General features: G+C 44.8%; 1 protein-coding gene across 1 annotated transcript; it reads right to left on the bottom strand.

Moving 5' to 3' along the window:
- Positions 1 to 2,249: 2,249 nt before the first annotated feature.
- Positions 2,250 to 21,243, bottom strand: LOC125946777 (uncharacterized). The gene is made up of 2 exons (XM_049670774.1): positions 20,294 to 21,243; positions 2,250 to 2,450 (listed from the first exon to the last, which is right to left on the bottom strand). Exons 1-2 carry the CDS (start codon positions 20,726 to 20,728, stop codon positions 2,361 to 2,363), a joined length of 525 nt encoding a protein of 174 aa, XP_049526731.1. The 5' UTR covers positions 20,729 to 21,243; the 3' UTR covers positions 2,250 to 2,360.
- Positions 21,244 to 22,317: the final 1,074 nt, after the last annotated feature.

Genomic DNA, 22,317 nt, shown 5'->3' with positions numbered 1-22,317 from the left:
CTTTCCGATATCAACTATCCAACGAAATGTTGCTTAGCTTCAGCGATCTGGCTAGAAACGGCATACACTACCCACTGTGGTCTCGGAAGACCCTAAATCATTTTACTTACCTTGTCAACACTGATCGAGATTTGCAGATGGAATCAGTACTACCACGGAAGTTTATCTTGCATGGATGTTTTGCACACACGCGAATTTAGAAACCCAACAAACCCGTCCATTTAGGCAATAATTATAAAGGAGTTGAGTGTCTCCTGTTACCTGCTAAATGGACAAATCAATGGGAATACTCCTAATCCTCGCAATGTTGAAAAAATCTTGGCTGTACCGACAGCATCAATGCTTATCGCCCATTTCTTTCAGCCCACCCCCATCATCATCATCAGCCTATATTTTATGTCCACTGCAGGAAAGAAGGCCTCTCCCTGCGATCTCCAATTACCCCTGTCTTGCGCTAGCATATTCCAATTGCGCCTGCAAATTTCCTAACTTCATCATCCCATCTGGTTTTCTGCCGACCTCGACTGCGCTTCCCTTCTCTTGGTATCCATTCTGTAACCCTAATGGTCCACCGGTTATCCATCCTACGCATTACATGGCCTGCCCACCCCCATGTCTTCCGCTTAATGTCAACTAGAATATCGGCTATCCCCGTTTGTTCTCTGATCCACACCGCTCTCTTCCTTTCTGTTAACGTTAGTCCTAAGATTTTTCGTTCCATCGCTCTTTGTGCGGTCCTTAACGTGTTCTCGAGCTTCATTGTTAATCTCCAAGTTTCTGCCCCATATGTTAGCACCGGTAGAATGCAATGATTGTTCACTGTTCTTTTCAACGACAGTGGTAAGCTCCAAGTCAGGATTTGGCAATGCCTGCCGTATGCACTCCAACCCAATTTTATTCTTCTGTGAATTTCTTTCTCGTGATCAGGGTCCCCTGTGAGTAATTGACCTAAATAAACGTACTCCTTAGATTCTAGAGGCTGACTGGCGATCCTAAATTCTTGTTCCCTTGCCAGGCTATTGAACATTATCTTTGTCTTTTGCATATTCATCTTCAACCCAATTCTTACACTTTCTCGATTAAGGTCCTCAATCATTTGCTGTAATTCGTCTCCATTGTTGCCTAATAGGACAATGTCATCTGCAAACCGAAGGTTGCCGAGATATTCGCCGTTGATCCTGACTCCTAAGCCTTCCCAGTCTAAGAGCTTGAATACTTCTTCTAAGCATGCAGTGAATAGCATTGGAGAGATTGTGTCTCCTTGTCTTACCCCCTTCTTGATGGGGAACTTTCTACTTTTCTTCTGGAGAACCAAGGTAGCTGTGGAATCCTTGTAGATGTTTGCTAAGATATTCACGTATGCCTCCTGTACTCCTTGATTACGCAATGTCTGTATGACTGCTAGTATCTCTACTGAATCAAATGCCTTTTCATAATCTATGAAAGCCATATAGAGAGGTTGATTGTACTGCGCAGATTTCTCGATTACCTGATTGATGACATGGATATGATCCATCGTAGAATATACCTTCCTGAAGCCAGCCTGTCCTCTTGGTTGGCTGAAGTCAAGTGTTGCCCTGATTCTATTGGAAATTATCTTGGTGAATATTTTATACAATACTGAAAGCAAGCTAATGGGTCTATAATTCTTCAATTCTTTAACGTCTCCCTTCTTATGGATTAGTATAATGTTGGCGTTCTTCCAGCTCTCTGGTACACTTGAAGTTGTGAGGCATTGCGTATAAAGGGCCGCAAGCTTTTCAAGCATGATATCTCCTCCATCTTTGATTAAATCTACTGTTATTCAATCTTCTCCAGCAGCTTTTCCCCTGGTCATGTCTTTCAAGGCCCTTCTAACTTCATCGCTAGTTATAGAAGGAGCCTCTGTATCCTGTTCATCGCTATTTCGAATGAAAGTAGCTTGGTTGTTTTGGGCACTGTACAGGTTAGCATAGAATTCTTCCGCCGCTTTTACTGTCATAGAAATTGCTGATGATATTACAATGCTTATCTTTCAGTGCACACATCTTGCATTGTCCTATGCCAAGCTTTCTTCTTACTGATTTAATGCTGCGTCCATATTTTACGGCTTTCTCAATCATTTCCGCGTTATAATTTCGAGCCCACCACAGCATCACTGAAATATTGGCAAGGCCACAGAAGTGATAACACGTGTTAAAGCCAAGCTTAACATAAGGCATGATTTATCACACAAATGAAGCTCTAAAGTGGGCAAAGGTTTCCAATAATTTTAATAAATGAAATCAATAACACGCCATTACACAAACAAAATGTTTCTAATGCACCTTGTGAGTTTTGCTTCGTGGCTATCTGTTATCACACATTGGTCACTTCACGATTCAGTGAGCTGGCTTAGACAGTTCCACAGGCTGATGCACCTGCAGAAAATTCAGCTTGTTCCCAATGAAGCTTGACCTCAGATTTGGCACCTGTAATTAGAAGGTAAGGCAAAAGATATTAGGAAACATGTTACAGTGGAGCTTCGCTATAACAAAACGGGATATAACGAATTATTGGATCTCACAAAGTGAAATTCCCCTTGAAATTCCTGTAGATACCCACATTCTTAAAACCTTGTTCCAACGAAGTAAAATTGTCCTGCCAATAGATATACCAAACTTGATTTGTCTCCGAAACAAGAAATATCCGATCCTTGCAGGCTCGATGCATCGCTTTCCGCGGGGTTGAGCATACATTCGATGTTGATGTTCAAATCTTTCGGGTATTTGCGTTGAATGCGCCTTCGAACACTGGTCCTTCTCACCTCTACGCGTAGTTGCGCTAAGCAGAGGTTCATTATCGTCATCGCAATTCCTCTTACTGCAGCAACGCGCAGACTAGTGTAGATAGGCGTGGCCTCGGGGAATGCACCTGTGCAATCTCAGAGGCCACGCCTCCCTGTGTGTGCTACGAGCTGCTCGAACACGACGAACATTGCTGGCGTCGCAGCGTGCAACTTATTCAACCGCGTCACCGTGTCGCCGGTTTCGCGATGCTAGAGACGAGCCAATTGAAAGGGGAAAGGAAATATCATCGCACTGAAACAGAAGGCAGCTATTGTAAAGGCGATGGTGTCAGATGCAAAGAAGTCGTGTGTTGAGGACAACGATGTTCCTTTTGCTGTTTCATTAGAATTTCAGCGAGCACGTGGCCACGTAACGGTTCTGCTGGCCGCAAGGCCGTCTTCCATGCAAGTTTAAAATTGTGCGCGACATTACGCATATATTGCAGTGAAGGGCAGTTATGTGTATAATGAAGTAATTTCGACTCCCCCTCCAACTTCGTTATAAAGAGATTTTATTGCACATGACTGATAAGAGCTCCCACTCATTTGTACGGAAGCCTTGTTTGCAAACAGCAACCTGTTCGAAATCCGACCTAGACAGTTTTCGTATGCAGACGGAGTAATGCCATCGCTGCGATTCAACCTTTTCAGTAGTCTGGGTAGCAAGCACCCGAGATACTGCCGTAAAATCTAGACACTTTCTTGACGATAAAGAAAGCCTTGTCCAAGAAGACCAATGTCATGGTTAGAGGCTGCCACGTCCTCCGCAAGTACATCGCAAGCGACATTTTTCGTTTTCACATCATACACATACTGCTACAAGCACTTTTAAAAATTGCATCTTACGTTGATGTAAACGTAGGCACAGCATGGGCAGAGTATACCTGTACCCCACCGAAAAACCACTCTACAGCATGTTCTTCCCGTGTACCAGTTCATGCTGCAACGTGCAGGCAAGAACATATATGTGCAGCGTTGACTTCATAGGTTTTCAGAACACGTGCCAAGGCCTTATTTTAGGCACATATTGAACGGCAACATTAACTCAAGGACGCGCGGCCAAGCGAGGTCGCTGGCCTGCCTGAACGATGTTCTACGCAACGAATGAAACTTCCGGGGTAACCGCATTCAGAATGTTCGCGAATCGGACTCTGAGTGTCCTGATTAGAGCAATTTTTTCGGGCTCGCTGCAGTGTTGCCAGGTTTGGCTATATATAGCCAAATTGGGCTACAGGAAAAACATTTTCGCGCCGACTTGAAAGAGTTGGCTATGTGGCTATATTTGGGCTACTGAAAATCTGCGACTTGGCTTTGTTTGGGCTTTAAGTGGCACCCTAATCCACGCTCCAGTACGCTGCAGAGGTGGCTCTGGTCGGGTCGAAGCAAATCTCGAAGGCTATGTTTTAGCTGGCTGAGCCGGCCGGGCGTGGCAGTGCGTATGTGAAATGACCCCTCCCCTTCTCTTCCCTGTCTGTGCCGTTGTCTGAGACGGTGGATTTAATCTTTGATGCACTTAAACTTACACGCCGCTTGACCGTTATATATGCACCCGATACCCGGGCATCGGGATGAACTTGGGAGTAGTGGGGTTTTCACAGTACACTGTACTAACATGGCTATGCTCAGGAAGGGAGAGCCATAACATAGGATCGGTGCTGTCGGGCGATCGTGGCGCTGACATGAAAGAAGGGAAGCATGGGTGGATGACACGCTGCAGTGTGTTCATGGCCATGTCTTCTGGGTGAAGTATCGCGCCGGGCACAGTTTTCGACCTTCTAGTAGAAGCTAGTAGAAGTGATTGCGGCTATCGCTTTCTCACAACATGTGTAATGAAGATTGATTCATTAGACGCCGCTGATTCCGAATTAAGTTGTCCATTTTATGGCTCATAGGCCTAACACGGATTGACTTTGCTGGGCGAAGGTAGGTAAAGTTGGTTACTCAAAACTAAGTGCAATAGGTTGCTTGCTGCTAATAGAATAATTTCTAAATTGTAATTAAACGCTGAGAACATGAAAATATAAATTACTATTCTTAGCATAAATGGTATATTTTAATTTATTATTTATAACAGCTTTTCTTTGACGCCGTAGTGACGCTGCAAGCGCAGCACGCTATCTGCAAACGCAAAACGCCTGTTTTAAAACTCTTGACTCCTGCATGCCTGAACGCTAACACCCGCAAAGCTCTTTGGGGGCCCCTATTCTAAAACTTTTTGACATGCAGTAACCGATTTTCACAGCATAACCACTGTTCTCAATTTGTCGTTTACCTGTGCTATTTGTGCGCTGTCGCGGCTTTTACCATTTAGAGGGAGTTACGTTTGGGACGTGCTCGTCGCCGAAAACGACTGCACGCTTCATAATGATGTGCCGTTTTGCACAATACCGTAATCTTTTAAAGCTTCGCTTACACCGATTCAGACAGTGAGTGGCATCTGTTGTCTGTCACTTTATCTTAACGCATGTTCTTGCTCTGCTAGAGACCTACGATGGCGGCCAGGTTGATGTAAATATACAGTATATAGAGCATGTACCAGCTAACCCGGGCCAAGCTAACTGAAAAAAAAAAAAAAACGAGAAAACAAGATAGGACGATGAGACAAATGACACGAGGTATCATAGGGCGAAAGACTTGTTTTAGCTCATAAAAAAAGAAGCGGTGAGCACGTCGCCGTTGCAGATCGCTGGGCAGCTGTACTTCTGCGCCGTAAGCAGAGGTGACGTGAGAGATCGGTGATTTTAAACATTATTTTGCGTTCACAACAGCTCAAAAGCAGAGTTCGTAGTTTACTGTAAATATTACTGTAAATAAGTTAAAATAATAACGTAGTACTATCTGTCATAAAATAAAAGCACTAATTTCGCCCTCTGCAGCGATTGGCTGGAATAAGCATCCGGGGCCAACCAAAAAGTGTTCTATGCAAGCATAACGTCACTGTTGTTGATGTCAAGGGCCGACTGTCATGATGGCACGGACATTTTGTTACGACGGGTTGTGCAAAAAAGGATTGATGTAGTCGAATGTGAAAATGTATACACAAATAAAACAGCAAATAAAGATGGCTATATTTGGCAACGAAATGTTTTGCACTTTTTTTGTGTTTGGCTACATTTGGGCTACAACTTCTCTAACTGTTGGCTACGCAGCCTCATTGGACCTGGCAACACTGGCTCGCTGTCAGATTTTCGCTTTAATCCTGACGACCAGATCTCTGACAGTGACCTGCACAGATTACGTCCGAGTGAGCATAACCCGAAATTTTCATTCGTTCCATTGAATATCGTTGAGGCCTGCCACACCGCCGGGCACGCGCCCTCGAGCTCGCGCCATCCTTCCCTACATGTCCCTTGAGTGAGCGAGGACTTTGCACATGTTCTGAAAAACCTATGAAGTCAATGCAGGGGTGCTATAACGTAAAAATATTCCCTAACTGCTTTTATTCCAATCTCCTGACGTCAAATTTACGTAACCACCGACGCAAGCATCGGGCGGTGACCGGCAGCGTTGTCTGAACAACCCAATCAAACACTCTCCTCGAATATAGGAGGTCACCTTTGCTCGCTTTCAAAACGAACAACATTGCCTGCACTGAGAAGTGCTTGTTATTCAATTGGCTGACAAGAGGCGAGGAGCACGCTCTAATGAAGAGGGTTTAGATGGAGCCGAGCCAGCACAGTCAAAATAGATGACCGCGTGAAGAGGGTGGGGCCGACTTCTCCGATTGGTCCGCTTCGCCTTACTTAACTTGCGGTGGCTGATCGAAAATCGCGGCGGCGTGCAACGGAAGGATAAAAATGCCGCTAAAACGGATCCTCAGCAAGGAAGAGTTGGCAGAGCGATGTCGTATACGTGCCGTTTTACTGCCACGCAAAAAGGTTTATCATGCGCAAATAAATACATGCTCACCGGCAGGTGCGAGTAGCGAGGGCCTGAGCGATCGGCGGGCAGCCATATTCAAAAAACTTATTTGTCTGTCTGTCTGTTCTATTCCTTCCGGAACGGGGCCGTCTCTGGCTATGCAGAAAAATTTTCAGTTTTTTTTTCGGCATATTAATGCATTTTTTCGAGTACATGTCACATCGACGCGGTGAGTTTTCGCGGTTTTGTGAGGTCGCGTAACAGACAGGCGAAGTGGGCGCAGCGCCAAGACATTGGACCAATAGTAGAGGGCTAATGGTGAATAGGCGTCGAATCAGGAATAATTATTTTTCTTTTGTGCGGTTTAATCATGCATAATCAGTGTGTACACGATATATCAGATGGGGAGCTATCGCGGTTTTCGTGACGTCGCGTGACAGACAGGCGAAGTTGGGAGTGGCCCGAAAATGTTTTGATCAATCGTGGTGCGCTGCTTGCAGAAATTGGAATAGAAAAGTTTGGAATAGCTTTACGTTATAGCGCCCCAGCCCCCGTTTCGGCCCACTAGTTGCAGCATGAACTGGTGGATGTGAAGAAGATGCAGAAGAAGATATGTTTCCAAGCGTTGTATACAAACACCCTGCGCGAATCGTGACTAGCTTTACATCAGCGAAAGCAATAATTTTGAAAGCGCTTGAAGCAACAAATGTATGATGTCAAAGACAAGAATTAGAAATGAATCGAAGTGGAAAAAGAATGTCGTTTCCAATGCCCTTGCGGAGGATGTAGCAGTCTGAATATGCCATTTACCGAGACAAGGCTCCATCATTGCCACGAGAACTGAATTTGAAAGAAATATCTGAGTCACTTGCTATCCAGACTACATAAAAAAAAAAAACGCTGAATTGCAACGATGGCAATCTTCCGCCTGTATACGCATGTAGAATGCTACCATTTCGAGCAGTTCGTGTGGTGAACAAGGTTCCGTACGGAAGCCTAAGCGTCTAATTCTTACTAACACCTTTTGATCGGCGTCCGTTCTTTCTTTCTTGTAACATGAATTCCAGCGCCAAGAGAAAGTAAAAGCCAGATGCGGCATTGAATTTGAATTTTATTATCCTGTTGCGAAGCATGCAACTTAATGTGAGTAAACAACTGACGATGGCAGAAATCTACTTGTTAATCGTTCTTGTGGTATAAATTAGCAAGACATGTATATTTGTCGGAAAGCAAACGCAGCATCAAAAAAAGAAAAAAAAAAAAGAAGACGAAAAAAAAAAACATTCTACCCACACAGTTCTGGATCGAGTTACAACACTCCTTCGGTCCAAAAGTTTCTGTTAATGAGGACACAAAAATAGATATGCCGCATATACAGGACACACTTAGAATTTCTTTATTTAAAGGCGCAAACAACATATGTACACACAATAGGACACTACATCCGTGTGTTGCTCTAAAGGCCAAGTTCTTGTTCTGTCATTACTGAGGCCGCAATGACGTATTCCCCTTCTGTCATGCTCACCTCAATGGTAACCAGCTTAGCGGTAGGTTCAGCTTACCGGTAACAGCACACTCTATTAAATTGGGACTAAAGTGGGATAAACGCAATCGACCAGTCATACCACTGCTTCAAGCGTTATTAAGCTGCGTTCTATGTGCACTAGTAGGAATGGCTAAGAGCTTTGGAGCTGATTTTGTAGCAGTCAACAATGATAATTTTGAATGGTTATTGGCTGGACACTGTTCTTGCGCATCAAAAATAGTTCCCGAATTCCGGCGCGCATCATTGCTATTATGCTAAGATAACCCGCGCACGCGACCACTCGCGATCAAATAACAACCATCACGCGGCCACACTGAGCCAACCAGCGCACTCGAAAAAGAAGATACTGCGCGATCGGAGCGGTAAAGCGAGCCACATAAAGGCACAAAAACTTACGGTAATACAGTCACGTGGTATGCAAAATAGCCGTGTGAGCAGTTTTATTTTCGTCCTAAAGTCGTTTAACTAGTAAAATGACCGAGCTACAAGTCATCTGCGTTATGAGCACAGACAGATAAATGCAACACAGCATTATTTTTATTATTATTTGGTTTAGTACATATAACACAAGGACACGAAGGAAATAGGGAGAGAGCAAGCTGACAACTGCCACCGAGAGGGGCACAACGCCTGCCTACTCTTTCAGGGGGAGGGAATAGAGGAATTTAAAACATGAGGAAAGAAAAGAGGAGATTGCAAAGCAGCTGGTAACAAGCCAGGGATTAAGTTTCAGTTTGCTGAGTGCACCATGGACATAAGTGCCGTGCGTACGCACGAAGTGCGCGTCGTCAGTTGAGGAACACCTCTCCCATCAAGGTCACGTCGCCAGTACGAAGTACGATTGCGGGACACGCCAACAAGGCATAATGGACCGAGAACTAGGCCCGACAGAACTTCATCCTAAACTACGCACAACCCGCTATTATGGCACACAGAGCGTCCTAATGGCGGACCGCTTAAATGCGCGAGCAAGCACTGGATTGGCTAGCTCAGTGACCCTTCAGCTTATTTAGCTTTATGGCTGGCAGATGTCACCGCACTCTTCACATGGGTAGATGGATGCTATGAGCGTCCCCTTTGAAACGGGGTGGTGGGTAGCGCCACCAAGCTCATGTTATTATCTTGCCTAATTTCCTTTGAGAAAACACACAGATACAAAGAATTACCTGCATAAAGCTTTTTTTAACCATAACTGGGAACTCTGTTTTTGTACGCCTCCGTTTGTTTGTGGTCTCCCTACTTTTCTGCCACCACACCTCCGATCGCCCCTTACTAATCTCTATAGTGGACATGTTTACTTTGCCCCTGCTATCCCTGAACCCAAGGGCTTCAAGGAGGCCAGAGGAGCCTAAACTGGCAGCTGGGTAGATATCTTCACCTTCCAATAAATCATGTTTCATCGTTTCCCTAGCTTTACCGCAGCAAGCACATGCGTCTTCGTCTTCAGTGTACGTCGCTTTAGAAATACACGTTCTAAAGCATCCTGATCTCGCTTCGAATAGTAAGAAGCTTCCCTTTGAGTTATCATAAATTGTTTCTTTCCTGATTTCGCTTTTTTCTTTCCATTGAGGTAGTTAGTCATAGAAGGTTTCTTTTCCATTGCCGCCACCCATGAGATTGTCTCAGCCTCTCTCACATTGCGTTTGACGTTCTTTGTTGTCTTATTGGTGGCCATACCGGTCGCATGCTTGCATGGTAAGCTTCCTAGTTCTTTTCCTCCACTGTGAGTCAACGTTTTCGCTGTACAAATATCTGAATACCACCCTCTCGCACCCCATCTACTATCTTCCATATTCCTCAGTCGTTCTTAAAAATTAATTTTACTCTGAGCCTCGCCTACTTCAAAACTTGTCCAGCCCATATCGCCCTGCATGCACAGCTTCATTAGTAGTCTTACCGTGAGCGCCCAATGCGAGGCGTCCCACTGACCTTTGGTTGCCATCGAGTCCTGATTGTACCCCTGAATTCAAGCGACTTGCGGTATAAATATTGCACGAACATTGCTACAGCGTGCTCCACCAGAGAAAGCTCCTATAGAACACACCCAATTGCTTTAATGCGCGCTAGGGTTAATGGGAATGTTATGAACATTTTTTTTAGTGCAGCCAAATAGCGCATAGCGCGTAGCGGTTGACGAAAGGAAAACCATTTAGCAAAGAGACGAATACTGTCCGACACTATAAAAAGTGGATTATAATTCGTTAGTTTATGTTCTGCACGATTGTATAGACGCTGTATCTCGCTCGGCAGGCGCACGGTAAAGCCGTAGCTGTCTGTATAGGTGACCTGCAGGCTGTATACGTTTGCATTTATCGCGAGTAGCCGGAAGTTGGGTGATCCCAGCACGCCCTGCTGCTTGTCGGTTCTCGATGCAACTGTGCAACACGGGGCAGGTGCTCGACGAACTAAAAGAAAACCTAAAAAGAAAAAGTCAAAATATTGTGTTTTACCTGTAGTCGTTTCCTATCCCAGGCAGAGTTCCAATCGGCGTGTTCCGAGGTTGCATTATAGTGATTATAGTCTGTGATATGCCAGCACCACCGTCGCGTCGTACCTACCCGATTTGCGTGTATATCTAGTCTGCCGTCTCCGCTCGTGCAATGCCGCGTCCGCTATATGTCAGCGCAGGAGGCACTGCGGGCTATCGGAGTTTAACTGTCCGCGATGCGCCAACCGTGCTGTCTGCTAAAGAGCGGGCGCTTTCGCTTCGTACCAACGTTCGACAATGTCCTGTAGCTCTCTAGAATTGCGGCACTCGACATAGAAGCAAGGTGGTTCACTCTTAGCTTACATTTCCGCTCCTAGGACGTTCACCTTCACTGAGCCCAAAGGGGCCGTCACCATGTGATGTGTCTCATTATTTTCGTCTCCCGTTCACCTCTGGGCATGTACGCTTGCCCTGTCCCTTTATGCATTTCATTAACCTTTAAGGACTGTGATATGCGCGCGCCGTCGTACTTTTGTTGTGAGATGTGCTCGTCGACTGCAACACAGACCCAAGAAGGAACAAGCAACAGCCCGAAAAAAAAAAAAAAACTGCAGAAAACTGAGAAGGGAGAAGAAAAGGAAGGTACGGGCGGAGGAAATCGCTGACTATTGTGTGTCAGTGAGGAAACTTTAATGAATATCCTGCAAATTGATGGCCTGGGTCTAGGCCGCGCCGGGGGCAGCAGAGAGACCCTGTCTCTCGGTAGCTTCCCGGGCTTGCTGGATGGCCCAAAGTTGGTCCTGGAGGTCTGAGCTAGTCAGTGCGGCTCTCCACCGCGCCCTGAGGGGGATTGCAATTCTCCGCTTAACTATTTAGCAATCCCAGAGTATATGCTCTAGCGTGGCTTACATAATTTACATTTGGCCTCAAGGTATAAGTCCGGAAACATGCGGTTAAGATGTACAGGGTTCGTGTAAGTTCTGGTTTGAAGTCGCCTCCAGTCAACCACCTGAGACCTGTCCAATTTTGGGCTACGAGGTGGATATATACACCTCGACTTTCTATAGAATTGGGTAATGTCACTGAATGAGAACAGTCTAGCCCTATCCATCCGTTCCATCTCCTCCTCGGCCAGAGCCCCCCCCCCCCCCCTAATCGGGCGTGGTTAGGGGGGGGGGGGGGGGGGGACGCGATGGGTTTCCACACAATCGGGCGCAACACGATGGGCAGACTCGTTAAGGTTGGGGTTGGCGGTGGATTCGCAGTCTGTATGGGCTGGGAACCAGACGATTTCGTTGTCGTAACATTCCTCAGATGATATGAGTTTGATTTTACTGTTTAGAATTCTTGCAGCTTCAACTGATATCCGTCCTCTGGAATAATTTCGTATAGCCGATTGAGAGTCGCTAATAATGTATCTATATTTGGGAGAAGTGATAGCCAGAGCGATGGCAACCTCCTCTGCAACCTCAGAGACACTGGCTTTGATTGAGTACGTGCGTACGCTTTCTTGCTTTGTATAATTGCTACTGCTGTAAACGCTTGGTGAATTGAATATTCCGCGGCGTCCACGAATAGCGCTTCCTCATCATTGCCATAGGCTTTGAGTAGAGCTTTAGCTCTGCTCGTTCTCCTGCCCTGATTTAATTTCGGGTGCATATTTTTGGGTAAATTGGGGATTTGAATCCTGCTCCTGATCTCTCTGGCCAACGTAACCTTGGGTCCTTGTGGTTATGGTTATTTATTCGTAATTTATCGAGTATACTTCTGCCAGTCCGGGTGCTGGCGAGTCTTTCCAGCTGAGCTATCTGCTGAGCTTCGATCAATTCTTCTAAGATGTTATGCATGCATGCAGCTGCATTAATCTCTCTGTACTGGTGCTGTCGGGCAAGCCTAGGGCCTGCTTAAAAGCTTTCCTTATAAGCGTATTGATTTTGTCCTTTTCTGCCTTGTACCAGTTAAGGTACGCAGCTACGTTAATGATGTGGCTTATAGTAAAAGATTGAATGAGCCTAACAATGCTAGCCTCCTTCATTCTCTGACACTTATTCGTGACTCTCCTGATCAGCCTAATGGCGTTAGTGACCTTGGTCACGAGCTTTCTAAGAGTTTCGCCGTTAGTTCCCTTCGGCTCAATGTTGAGTCCCAGGACCCTAATTTGTTCAACGATGGGGATGGCCCCGCCATTCTTCGTTCGAATCTGTAACTCCTCGTACTCTCGCTCCTTGATGTACCCCTTAGGCGGCCTGCTCTTAAAGGTGGGTCTGTAAAGAAGCTCTGATTTCTCTGGGGAGCATTCAAGCCCCGTGCCTTTAAGGTACTCCTAGACTTTACCTACCGCTTCCTGTAATTTCTGTTATATCTCTCCATCACTGCCTTGCGAGATCCATATGGTAATGTCATCCGCGTACAAGGAGTGATTGATTCCTTCGACGTCTTCGAGCTTTTCCGGCAATCCTATCATAATGAGGTTAAAGAGCATGGGCGATATCACGGATCCCTGAGGCGTACCCGAACTGCCATTGTCCCTCACCTCAGACTTGAGTTCCCCATGGTGAGGCTAGCCTTCCTATTCGTTAGGAAGTCTCGGATAAAATTGTACGCCCTTTCTCATAGGTTTAGGTTGCTGACCCGACTGACTATGACCGATTGTGCTGCTTTTTCGATTTTTTTTCTTGAGATCCAACGCTAATATAACTCTGGTGGACCTCGTTTTACTCTCTGGTATTTGCTGCTTCATTTGCAGCATAACGTCCGAGTAGAGAGTCCAGCCCAAAAGCCCAGCATAGTATTGGGATATATTTTGTTTTCTTCCAGGTAATTGTTTATTCTGATAAGGAATGCGTGCTCCATAAGCCTTTCCAGCTTTTCCAGATTTCAGATATTAATTGTTTTGCCAGGTTTGGGAATAAGTATGGCCTGGGCTTCCTTCCACTGTTGTGATATAGAGCCCTTAGCCCAGCATTCATTTATGTAATTCGCGATATTCTCTATTGCCTGGTCATCCAGGTTTCTTAGCATCTTCTTATTAATCCTGTCTGGCCCCGGGGCAGACTTCTTATTGAGTTTTTGCAGCACTGCTCTAAACTCTTGTGTAGTGAAGTGCTCATCCAAGGACACTTTAGGCTATCCCTCATACCGCCCATGCTCGACGATTGGGTAGGGGGAAAAGTATGTAGCGCTTGCTTCGGCGATAACTTCATCTTCAGTCCCTTTGTGCGCGTGCACAAGCTTTCGCAAATTATGTTTTGGAGCTACCAGTTTTGGATGTTTTGGACCTATCGGAGTTTTGGTGCTCGGCGACGGCAGCGGCATGCAGCTCGAACGCTTCACCCGGCCTAACGTGTTACCTTCCGTATTCGCAGGTTGGTAGATTACACTTCTTTACTATTGCGTAAAACACTATTCAGATAGCACTGCTGCTGCCTCTGCCGTCGCACGAGTGACATTTGTATACATGTTCTAATGGCGGGCTCACAAGATTTGGTGATGCGTGATGTTTGTGGCACTTGCGTCAAACATTTTTTAGACAATCAGCAATCGTTGAAATGCATGGAGTATGAAGCATGTTTCCGTGTAGTAAAGTGTTCGGGAGTGACAGCAAAGGCGTTTAAGCAGATGAATGCCCAGTTGCAAAAGTGAGCGGCAATGCAGTTCCTGTGCAAACCCTGACCATGGCAGGTCGTCAAATGACAACTCTAAGACAAGGTAAGAGCCGAGCACTGTTGATAAACTGAGCAGCATTCAGAAAATGCTAACCACTTTGCTGCCCCTCACCGAGAAAATGGAATTAGTCCTAGGAATGAAACAAACCATTGAGAGTATCGAGAGTTCTGTGCAAATGCTCTCTGATAAATATGATTAGTTTGCAACGCGGTTGAACAAGCAAGACCAGGCGATAAATAATCTTCAGAAAAGGGTGACTGAAATAGAAGCGGGAAATCCAAGGGAAGAAATACCTCGGTTGAAGAAAGAGCTAAATGAACTTCAGCAATATAGTAGGCGACAGAACCTAGAGGTTCATGGCATTCAAGTAACAACAAATGAGAATTTGTTGGCATTAGTAAACTCTGTGGGTGGGTCTCTGGGGCTACAGGAATTGACTGACTCTGACATTGATAGCATTCACAGGTTGCCCTCACGCCCCAATCGTGTGCCGTCCATCATCATTCGTTTTGACACTCGCAAGATGAAAGAGCAATGGAAGGCAAAGGCTAAGCTACTGAGAGAAAGAGAGTCGGATGTCAGCTTTTTTGAAAACTTGACACCGCTAAATAAGAAGCTTCTTTATCTTGCACGCTCAAAGGCAGTGGAAAGAGGCTACGAGTTCGTTTGGGACCATCGCGGAACAGTGCTCGCACGCAAGAAACCAGGAAACTCTGCAATTAAAATTTCTACTGAGAGCGATGTCGAGAAGATGGTATAAGTGTTCTGCCTGCATAACTTGCTGGATTCTTCGCTGAACTCGTAAATACCATGGATGGTTCAATGTATAGTCCAGAATACTTTAACCAGTACGTAAGACAGAATGCGTGGACACACAAAGGGGAAGAAATTGAGGGCCAATTGGAAAAGATGTCATTGAAGTTTGATGTACTCTGCGTCACTGAAACATGGTTTGCGAGTGATAGAGATGTCTATTTGTTCAATGGCTACAGGGAATTTAGTGTATTTCGCAGGTCGAAAAAGGGTGGTGGTGTCACTGTTTACATAGGGGATGATGTTGATTGCTCTATGGAAACAGAATACTCATTGATTTCAAATGACTACGAAATCATTACAGTATCGTTTTGCAACACTTACCTAATTCCTATATACAGGCCTCCATCGGGAAATGCCGCGCGCTTCTTTGGATATCTTGATCATGTTCTTGCATATGTGTCAACTTCTTCGAAAAATTTACAGTTACTGGTGACATAAATATTAACCTTTTGTCAAACAACCCTGTAGAAAGAGTTTTCATCTCTTATGTCTAGTTATTGTTCTGAAAATCTCGTAAAATGTGCCACGCGAATAACTGTTCCCCGTGAAGCAATGCTAGATATTTGTTATACAAATAGTGTGGAAAACAATGTAGCCTCTGCGGCACTATCTATCGATATTAGTGATGGTTTACCTGTCTTTTGTATCTTAGGAAAAACAGTAAGGAAAAAATATGATAAATGCCATAAATTTAGAATAGATTCTAAAATAGACGTGTTCAAGCAGATCGTGCTTGATGCAGACTGGTCCGAAGTCCTGAACGAAGACCGCTCTTCCGTCTGTTTTTCAAGATTTTGCGAAAAGATACTGGACTTATACAACCAAGCTTTCCCAGTAGTTATATGGAAAAAAAAAGAAAAAGGTTAGGAAACCATGGATGACACCTTCAATTTATAAACAAATACAAGACAGGAACAAGCTGTTTCAAGAGTTCTTGAGACTGAAAGATATAGATAAGTTCAATGAATATAAAAGGTACCGCAATAAACTAAACAAGGAAATCAGAAAAGCAAAACACAACTTTTATGGTAATAAATTTCATGGCGTTGATGATTCCACTAAACTTTGGAATATCTATAATGAAATATGTCATTCAAAGCCCATTCATTTAATCCCTGATGAAATTACATTTGCCGGCAAAGCTGTCACAGGTCGAGACCTTTCCAATAAACTTAATCAGCATTTCCTGACTTGCGGCAGGAAATTAAATACGATAAAAGTTGACCCAAGCCGTTATATGAACATAAATTGTTCTGATACTTTATACCTGATGCCTACTAGTGAATTCGAAATAATTAACATAATTGAATCTATAAATAGTAAAACTGCAGCTGGACACGATGAGATTAAGGCTGATCCGATCAAAGCTGTAGCGTCAACGATTTCAGTTCCCCTCGCACACATTTGTAACTGCATTCTAGAAGACGGATACCTTCCCGATGAATTAAAAGTAGCTCGCGTAACTCCTGTACACAAAGGTGGAAGAAAAGATGACTTAGGAAACTATCGTCCTATCTCCGTTCTGAATGTATTCTCGAAAGCAATTGAACGCGTTATATTTAGAAGAATAACTGACTTTCTAGGAAAACACAAATTGATAGTACCCCAGCAGTTTGGATTCCAGAAAAACAAGTCGACTGAGCTAGCGCTACTAGGCATTAAAGAAAAATTAGTTGAGTATATTGAAAACAAACACTTTACGGTGGGAATATTTTTAGATATTAAGAAAGCGTTCGACTCAGTTACTCACTCTATATTATTAAATAAGCTACCCTGTTACGGCTTAAGGGGCCAGGTTTATCAGTTAATCAAAAGTTATCTGGAAAATCGCAAACAGTACGTAACATTAAACAGCTGTTCTTCTGATCAACACATAATCGCAACGGGAGTACCACAAGGCTCGATATTAGGCCCCCCTTTATTTCTTTTATATGTGAATGACATCTGCAGCATACCCCATACTGAGGAGATAGTACTTTTCGCCGACGATACAAATGTATTTCCATAGTAAAAATTTGAAAGAGGCCGAATTAAAAGCTAATATATGGCTAAGAGAACTATCACTATGGTTAGATGCAAATGAGTTGCAGTTGAATATAAGTAAAACGAAATATGTCATCTTCAGAACTCGAAACTCGCATATACATAATAGTTTCATACTGCGTTTCGAAGACGCAGTGCTTGAAAAGACGAGCAGTATAAAGTTTCTAGGGTGTATTTTTTCAGGAATATTTATCGTGGAATGACCACATATTCCATCTCCAAAGTAAGCTATCTCGAGAAATTGGCGCACTATGGAAAATAGGTTCTTTAATTCCAAACAGATTAAAACCGATTATATATCATGCATTAACTCAGTCCGATATACAATACTGCTTACTGATATGGGGCTCTACAACGAAGACCAATTTAAATAAACTAGAGGTTTTACATAAGAGAGCTGTTCGTGCTCTTGAACGCGTCCGCTTCAATGATACCACATCTCCATATAAAATGAGGTATAAATCAGTTCCACCAAATCATCTCTATATAGAGAAGCTATAACTTTATATGTTCAGGCAAATTAAAGAAAACTGGTCAAATTTTTTGTCTATCTATGGATGCAACAGATGCAGGCGAACGGGTAGTACTCAAAAGCGTTCGGCCAAGGACAGCAACCACGAGCTCATGCCGGTGGCGATGCTGCTGAGGCACAGGTTACTCTTCTTTATTACACTATCTTCAAACGACCACAGACCGCAACTTTCGTGTGATTAACTATAAACTATCTAAGATTAGAACTAATTATGGGATGCAAAGCTTGAGGTATAAAATTCGTAAGCTCCTACATGAAAACAAGGAAATGTTAGACCTAATAAAGCAATCGTCTTCAATAAAATTGTATAAAAGAAATATATGTTACCCGAACATAGCTCGTTGGTATGATGTGTGGTTTTCATGTGGATTATGTGTGTTTTTACGCTCTAAATGTTTATTCATGCCAGTTGGATCCCAATGAATAGTGTAGCGTTTTTATATGTAAGACATAGTAAGGAACTATGGCTGTTTTTGTTTCCTGTTTCCTATATTTGTTCCCGAATGCGTACTGTAGCAAATCGTGACGTCGAGAACTGGTATAGTAGTACTACAAATATGGTTAATTACGTTTTAGTAGAACTGGTATAGTAGTACTACAAATATGGTTAATTACGTTTTTTATTACTCGCCCAAACTGTGTTGCTCATGCCGTTTTTTTAATGCTTGCACATAGTTGTGCTTGTTTTTCTCAGATTGCATGTATAATTTTTTTTCTCGAACTTGCCTGATGAATTCCTTGTTCTCCCACTTGTTTGTCCCTTTTTATTTATTCTTACGCTGTCCCGATAGCGTCGCTGGAGCGCAGATTGTACAGGGGTCAGGGCCTCAGTCAGGCGCATGCTAGCGCCTTTAGTCCTGAGCCTTCTGGTTTTCTGTAAGCAAACTGGACAATTTGTGAATAAAAAAAATTGAGGATTGTCTGGATCTAGCAGGTATCTGAGTATACGTCACGTCTGGCCAGCAAACATCTGTCCATCCATAGCATTGCAGAACTCATCCCATTGTTGCTTGCATAACTGGTTGCTATGCTCTTCGATATTTTTGTTTAACTCGGCTATTCGCTTACGTAGACTCCTATTGTACTTTTGTTGACGCCATCTATGGTGTAATGATTGTTTCGCCTCCCACATATGTGCGAGACGACTATCAATCTTTTCTACCGGTTGTTCCGGCGTGATAGTGTGAATGGCTATGCTTACGGCTTACGTCTTTGATGACGTCTCTAGCCCATTGCTCTATGTTTTCGATCGGCTCTTGCTTCCTGTCGTCTCTTATTTTGCGAAACTTATCCCAGTCGATCCATTTAAAGGCTCTATTATTTTCGCCATCTACGGCTTTTTCGAGCTTGATTTCTATAATTCCATGATCGCTCCCAAGATCTTCGAAGGTGTTTCTCCATTTGACCTTTACGACCTTGTTGACGATTGTTAGATCCTGTGTCGCGTCTCTGTTGAGCCCGGTCCCTATGCGTGTAGGGGAGGCGGGCTCATTTACGAGCGTTAACTCTGTATCTTGAACGCCTTGCCATAACATCATTTTACTCTGGAATAACCATACCCCCAGGCACCGTGCGGAGCATCGAAGTCTCCCCCTATGATTAGAGTAGTAGTCCCTGCCATCACCACAGCGTTTCTAAAGAGAGATATGAAGCGCTGTCTTTTAAGGGTTGAATTGCTATATAAGTTTAGAATAAATATACTTCAGGATTTCCTCCATCTGGGGAGGAGCTCTATTAGCGCGTGCTCAATATCCGAGGTTTGGGTTTCATGACGAATCCACTAGCCCTTTACTCACTAATGTCCTATTATTACCGTTCGGGGGCCCGATAGCTTGATATCCCGGCTGTTTCGCTAGTCCATGTGTTTCCTGAAGAATCATAACGTCCGGTTTAGTCTTGTTTCTAAGGTATTGTTGCAGGACCGCCTTTTTGGCTTCGTAGCTCCTGCAATTCCACTCCCATATGATAAGGTCTCTTACGCTTTCCCATCTTACGGTGCGGCAACCGTGGAAGGTATAGCGGAACGAAAGAGGGCGCTCTTAAAACAATGTTAGAAGATTCCCAGCTGATAGTAAATTTTGTAGATTCCCTGCCGAACCGATCACAGGTTTATCGGAGGCGATGGCGTTCTTCTCGGGATAAGTTCTGCTATCCTATTATTAATGTCGGCCATATTGGCCTCCATTTTGTTTATAGCCTGCTCAAGATGATCGAGACTGCCAGCGAAAGATTGCTGGTAGCCTCTGCCTGTTCCTTAGCCGCCTTCTGCAGGTCGGAAATTACCTGGTTGAAGTTCTGGGTTTGAACTGTAGCTGTGTTCCTGGTCGCCTTTCTCTTGGGTGGAGGTAGAGTATTATCCTCTTCCATTCTAGTTTCTTGAATTACCTCCAGTCCTCCGGGGCTCAGCGATCGCGTTTGTTTGTTTGCCTGATTTTTGTCGCTCTTAAGGTCCTGAAGCTCTTTGGTTAACTGTGCAATTAATTCTCTCAATTGCGCATACTTCATCTCAGCTACTTCGTTAATATTATTAGAATTATGTGTAGTCCCCTCCGGTGTCCCAGGGCGCGGTCCTTTCACCGCAACTGACCAGCTCACCTTAGGCGTCGTATCCGGGTTTGCCTGTCTTCCCCGGGACCTGGACCTGGATCTCGCCAGCGACCTGGATCGGGATCTGGCCTGAGGCGTTTCTCTGCCTCTGGATCTGCCTCGCTCGGCAGGCCCGACCGCGAAGCGAAGCTGCTGCTGCTGTTCTTCTTGTTGGATTACTTGAAGCCATTGTCGGTGCTTGACTATATAGGGTTTCTTGAACTTGGCATTACAGGTTTTTACGGCCAGTGGGGTGGTCGATTCCGCACAGCTGGCACCTGGGCTGTCATATGTGATCTTGATCCGGGTTGGTCTTGCCGCATGCCGCACATAGCTTATCCTCAGGCTTCGGGCACACGTCTCTTGTGTGTTCGAGTCTATTACACTGTTTTCAAAAGTACACTCGTTTCCTGTACAACGAGCATCTCGTGAGCACTCCTCCATAATTCACGTTTGGGGGAACCTTGTAACCGTCGAATAAAATGATCACAGTTGTGCTGTTTCCCTGTCGTTTGGCTGCGATCGCCGTCCGATTTCGTGGTGTAATAATGGCTGCCGTAATGTCTCTCGGGGAAACTTCGACACGCACACCTCGCATGACTCCTTTAGCTGTAACGTCCGGGACTGTTTCGTAGGCTCCAACTTCATATTCCTTGCTGTTGAACTTGATTGTCTTGATGCACTGATGCTTATCCGCGTGGTCCTGATTCGGAGTACCGACGACTAGAATGTTCTGGAAATTGTTCGGGCAGGTGCATGGTATTCGTCTCCCGTTCATACCGTTCATCGCTGAATGTGTGTTCGAAATTATCCTAGTACCACAAAAACAAGTTGTCGTTTATATATGACTACAATTATTTTCATTTCTCTATCTGCCAGGCAAATCTATTTCCTAATTATCCTCATAAACGTTATACTTAACCCGGCCTGATTTACTTTTTCGTTTAGGTTTTTCTCTCTTCCCCTTCCCTTTAAACTTTAACCGCCGGCTTCTTGGCCAATCCCCCGCAGTGGGTAAGAGCCAAAAGTGAGGAACAAGCAACAAGCAAAAGCGTGCACTGCGGGGCTCGGAAGGCTGGCGAGTGGTCCAGCGTCCGGCAGCAGCTCTACCAGCTCCTCGATCGCTGACGTGTCCGAGATAGGATTGGTCGCATTTTACCTCATTGTATATAGTACTTTATTCCTTCTAAAGGTTGTTTCTTTTTCTTTCCTTTCCAGGGGCCGTGAATGCCGGTCTCTGGTCTCGGCCAGGGCTCGCCCTGGTCGGCTAGCCGTCCCACTGAGTCGGCTCCTCTGGAGTGTTTCCTTCGGAACGGAGTGAATACCTTGCCCGTGGCTGTCGTTCCCACGGATGGTGGATCCATTCGATTGACCGAATCGGAAAGCTTCCAGGAAAAGCTGCGTGCTGTAACGGAACATTTCATTGACATCTCGGAGGTGAGGCGGTTTGGCAGGCCTGGCATTCTGTGCAAGTCGTCTAACGTTCAATGCCTCAATGACTTACTTAACTGCACGAGATTCGCTAACATCGCGGTTCGTGCTTTCGTGCCACCTCATCTTGCATGCGTGAAGGGCGTTGTTCGTGGGGTTCCCACTAATATCACTCCTGAGGCCTTCTTGAAGATGCTCTCTCCGGCTGGTGCTGTTTCTGTCTACAGATGTAATAGATCAGTGGGTGATAACCACGTTCCTACTGAGAGCGTTATTGTGTCGTTCGCCGGCTTAACGCGCCCGTCCGAGGTGAAGGCATGACCATATTTATTCCGCGTGGACACGTTGACTCCTAGACCCCCGCAGTGCCGAAACTGCTGGAGATATGGACACAGTGCGAATGCCTGCAGATCTTCTGTGAGATGCTGCAGCTGTGGCGGCTCTCATTCCGCATCAGCCTGTGACGTAGATGAGCCAAGGTGCTGCCTGTGCGATGGAGCACATATTGCTACTACGGATAACTGTGTTGCGCTAGGGCGGGAGATTTAGGTGCTTGAGATTGCAGAGAAACGCCACTGTTCTCGTGCGGAAGCAATAGCAGA

The sequence above is a fragment of the Dermacentor silvarum genome, chromosome 7 (assembly GCF_013339745.2).
Source record: "Dermacentor silvarum isolate Dsil-2018 chromosome 7, BIME_Dsil_1.4, whole genome shotgun sequence".
NCBI lineage: Eukaryota > Metazoa > Arthropoda > Arachnida > Ixodida > Ixodidae > Dermacentor > Dermacentor silvarum.
Note: the sequence above shows the minus strand (reverse complement) of the source record. Positions and strands in the feature narration are given on the sequence as shown.

Coding starts and splice junctions, on each gene's coding strand:
- LOC125946777 (XM_049670774.1), bottom strand. CDS start 20,728: ATGGAGGAGTGCTCACGAGATGCTCGTTGTACAGGAAACGAGTGTACT. Junction 2,451..20,293: donor ACCCGGATACGACGCCTAAG/GTGAGCTGGTCA, acceptor TTCTAATTACAG/GTGCCAAATCTGAGGTCAAG.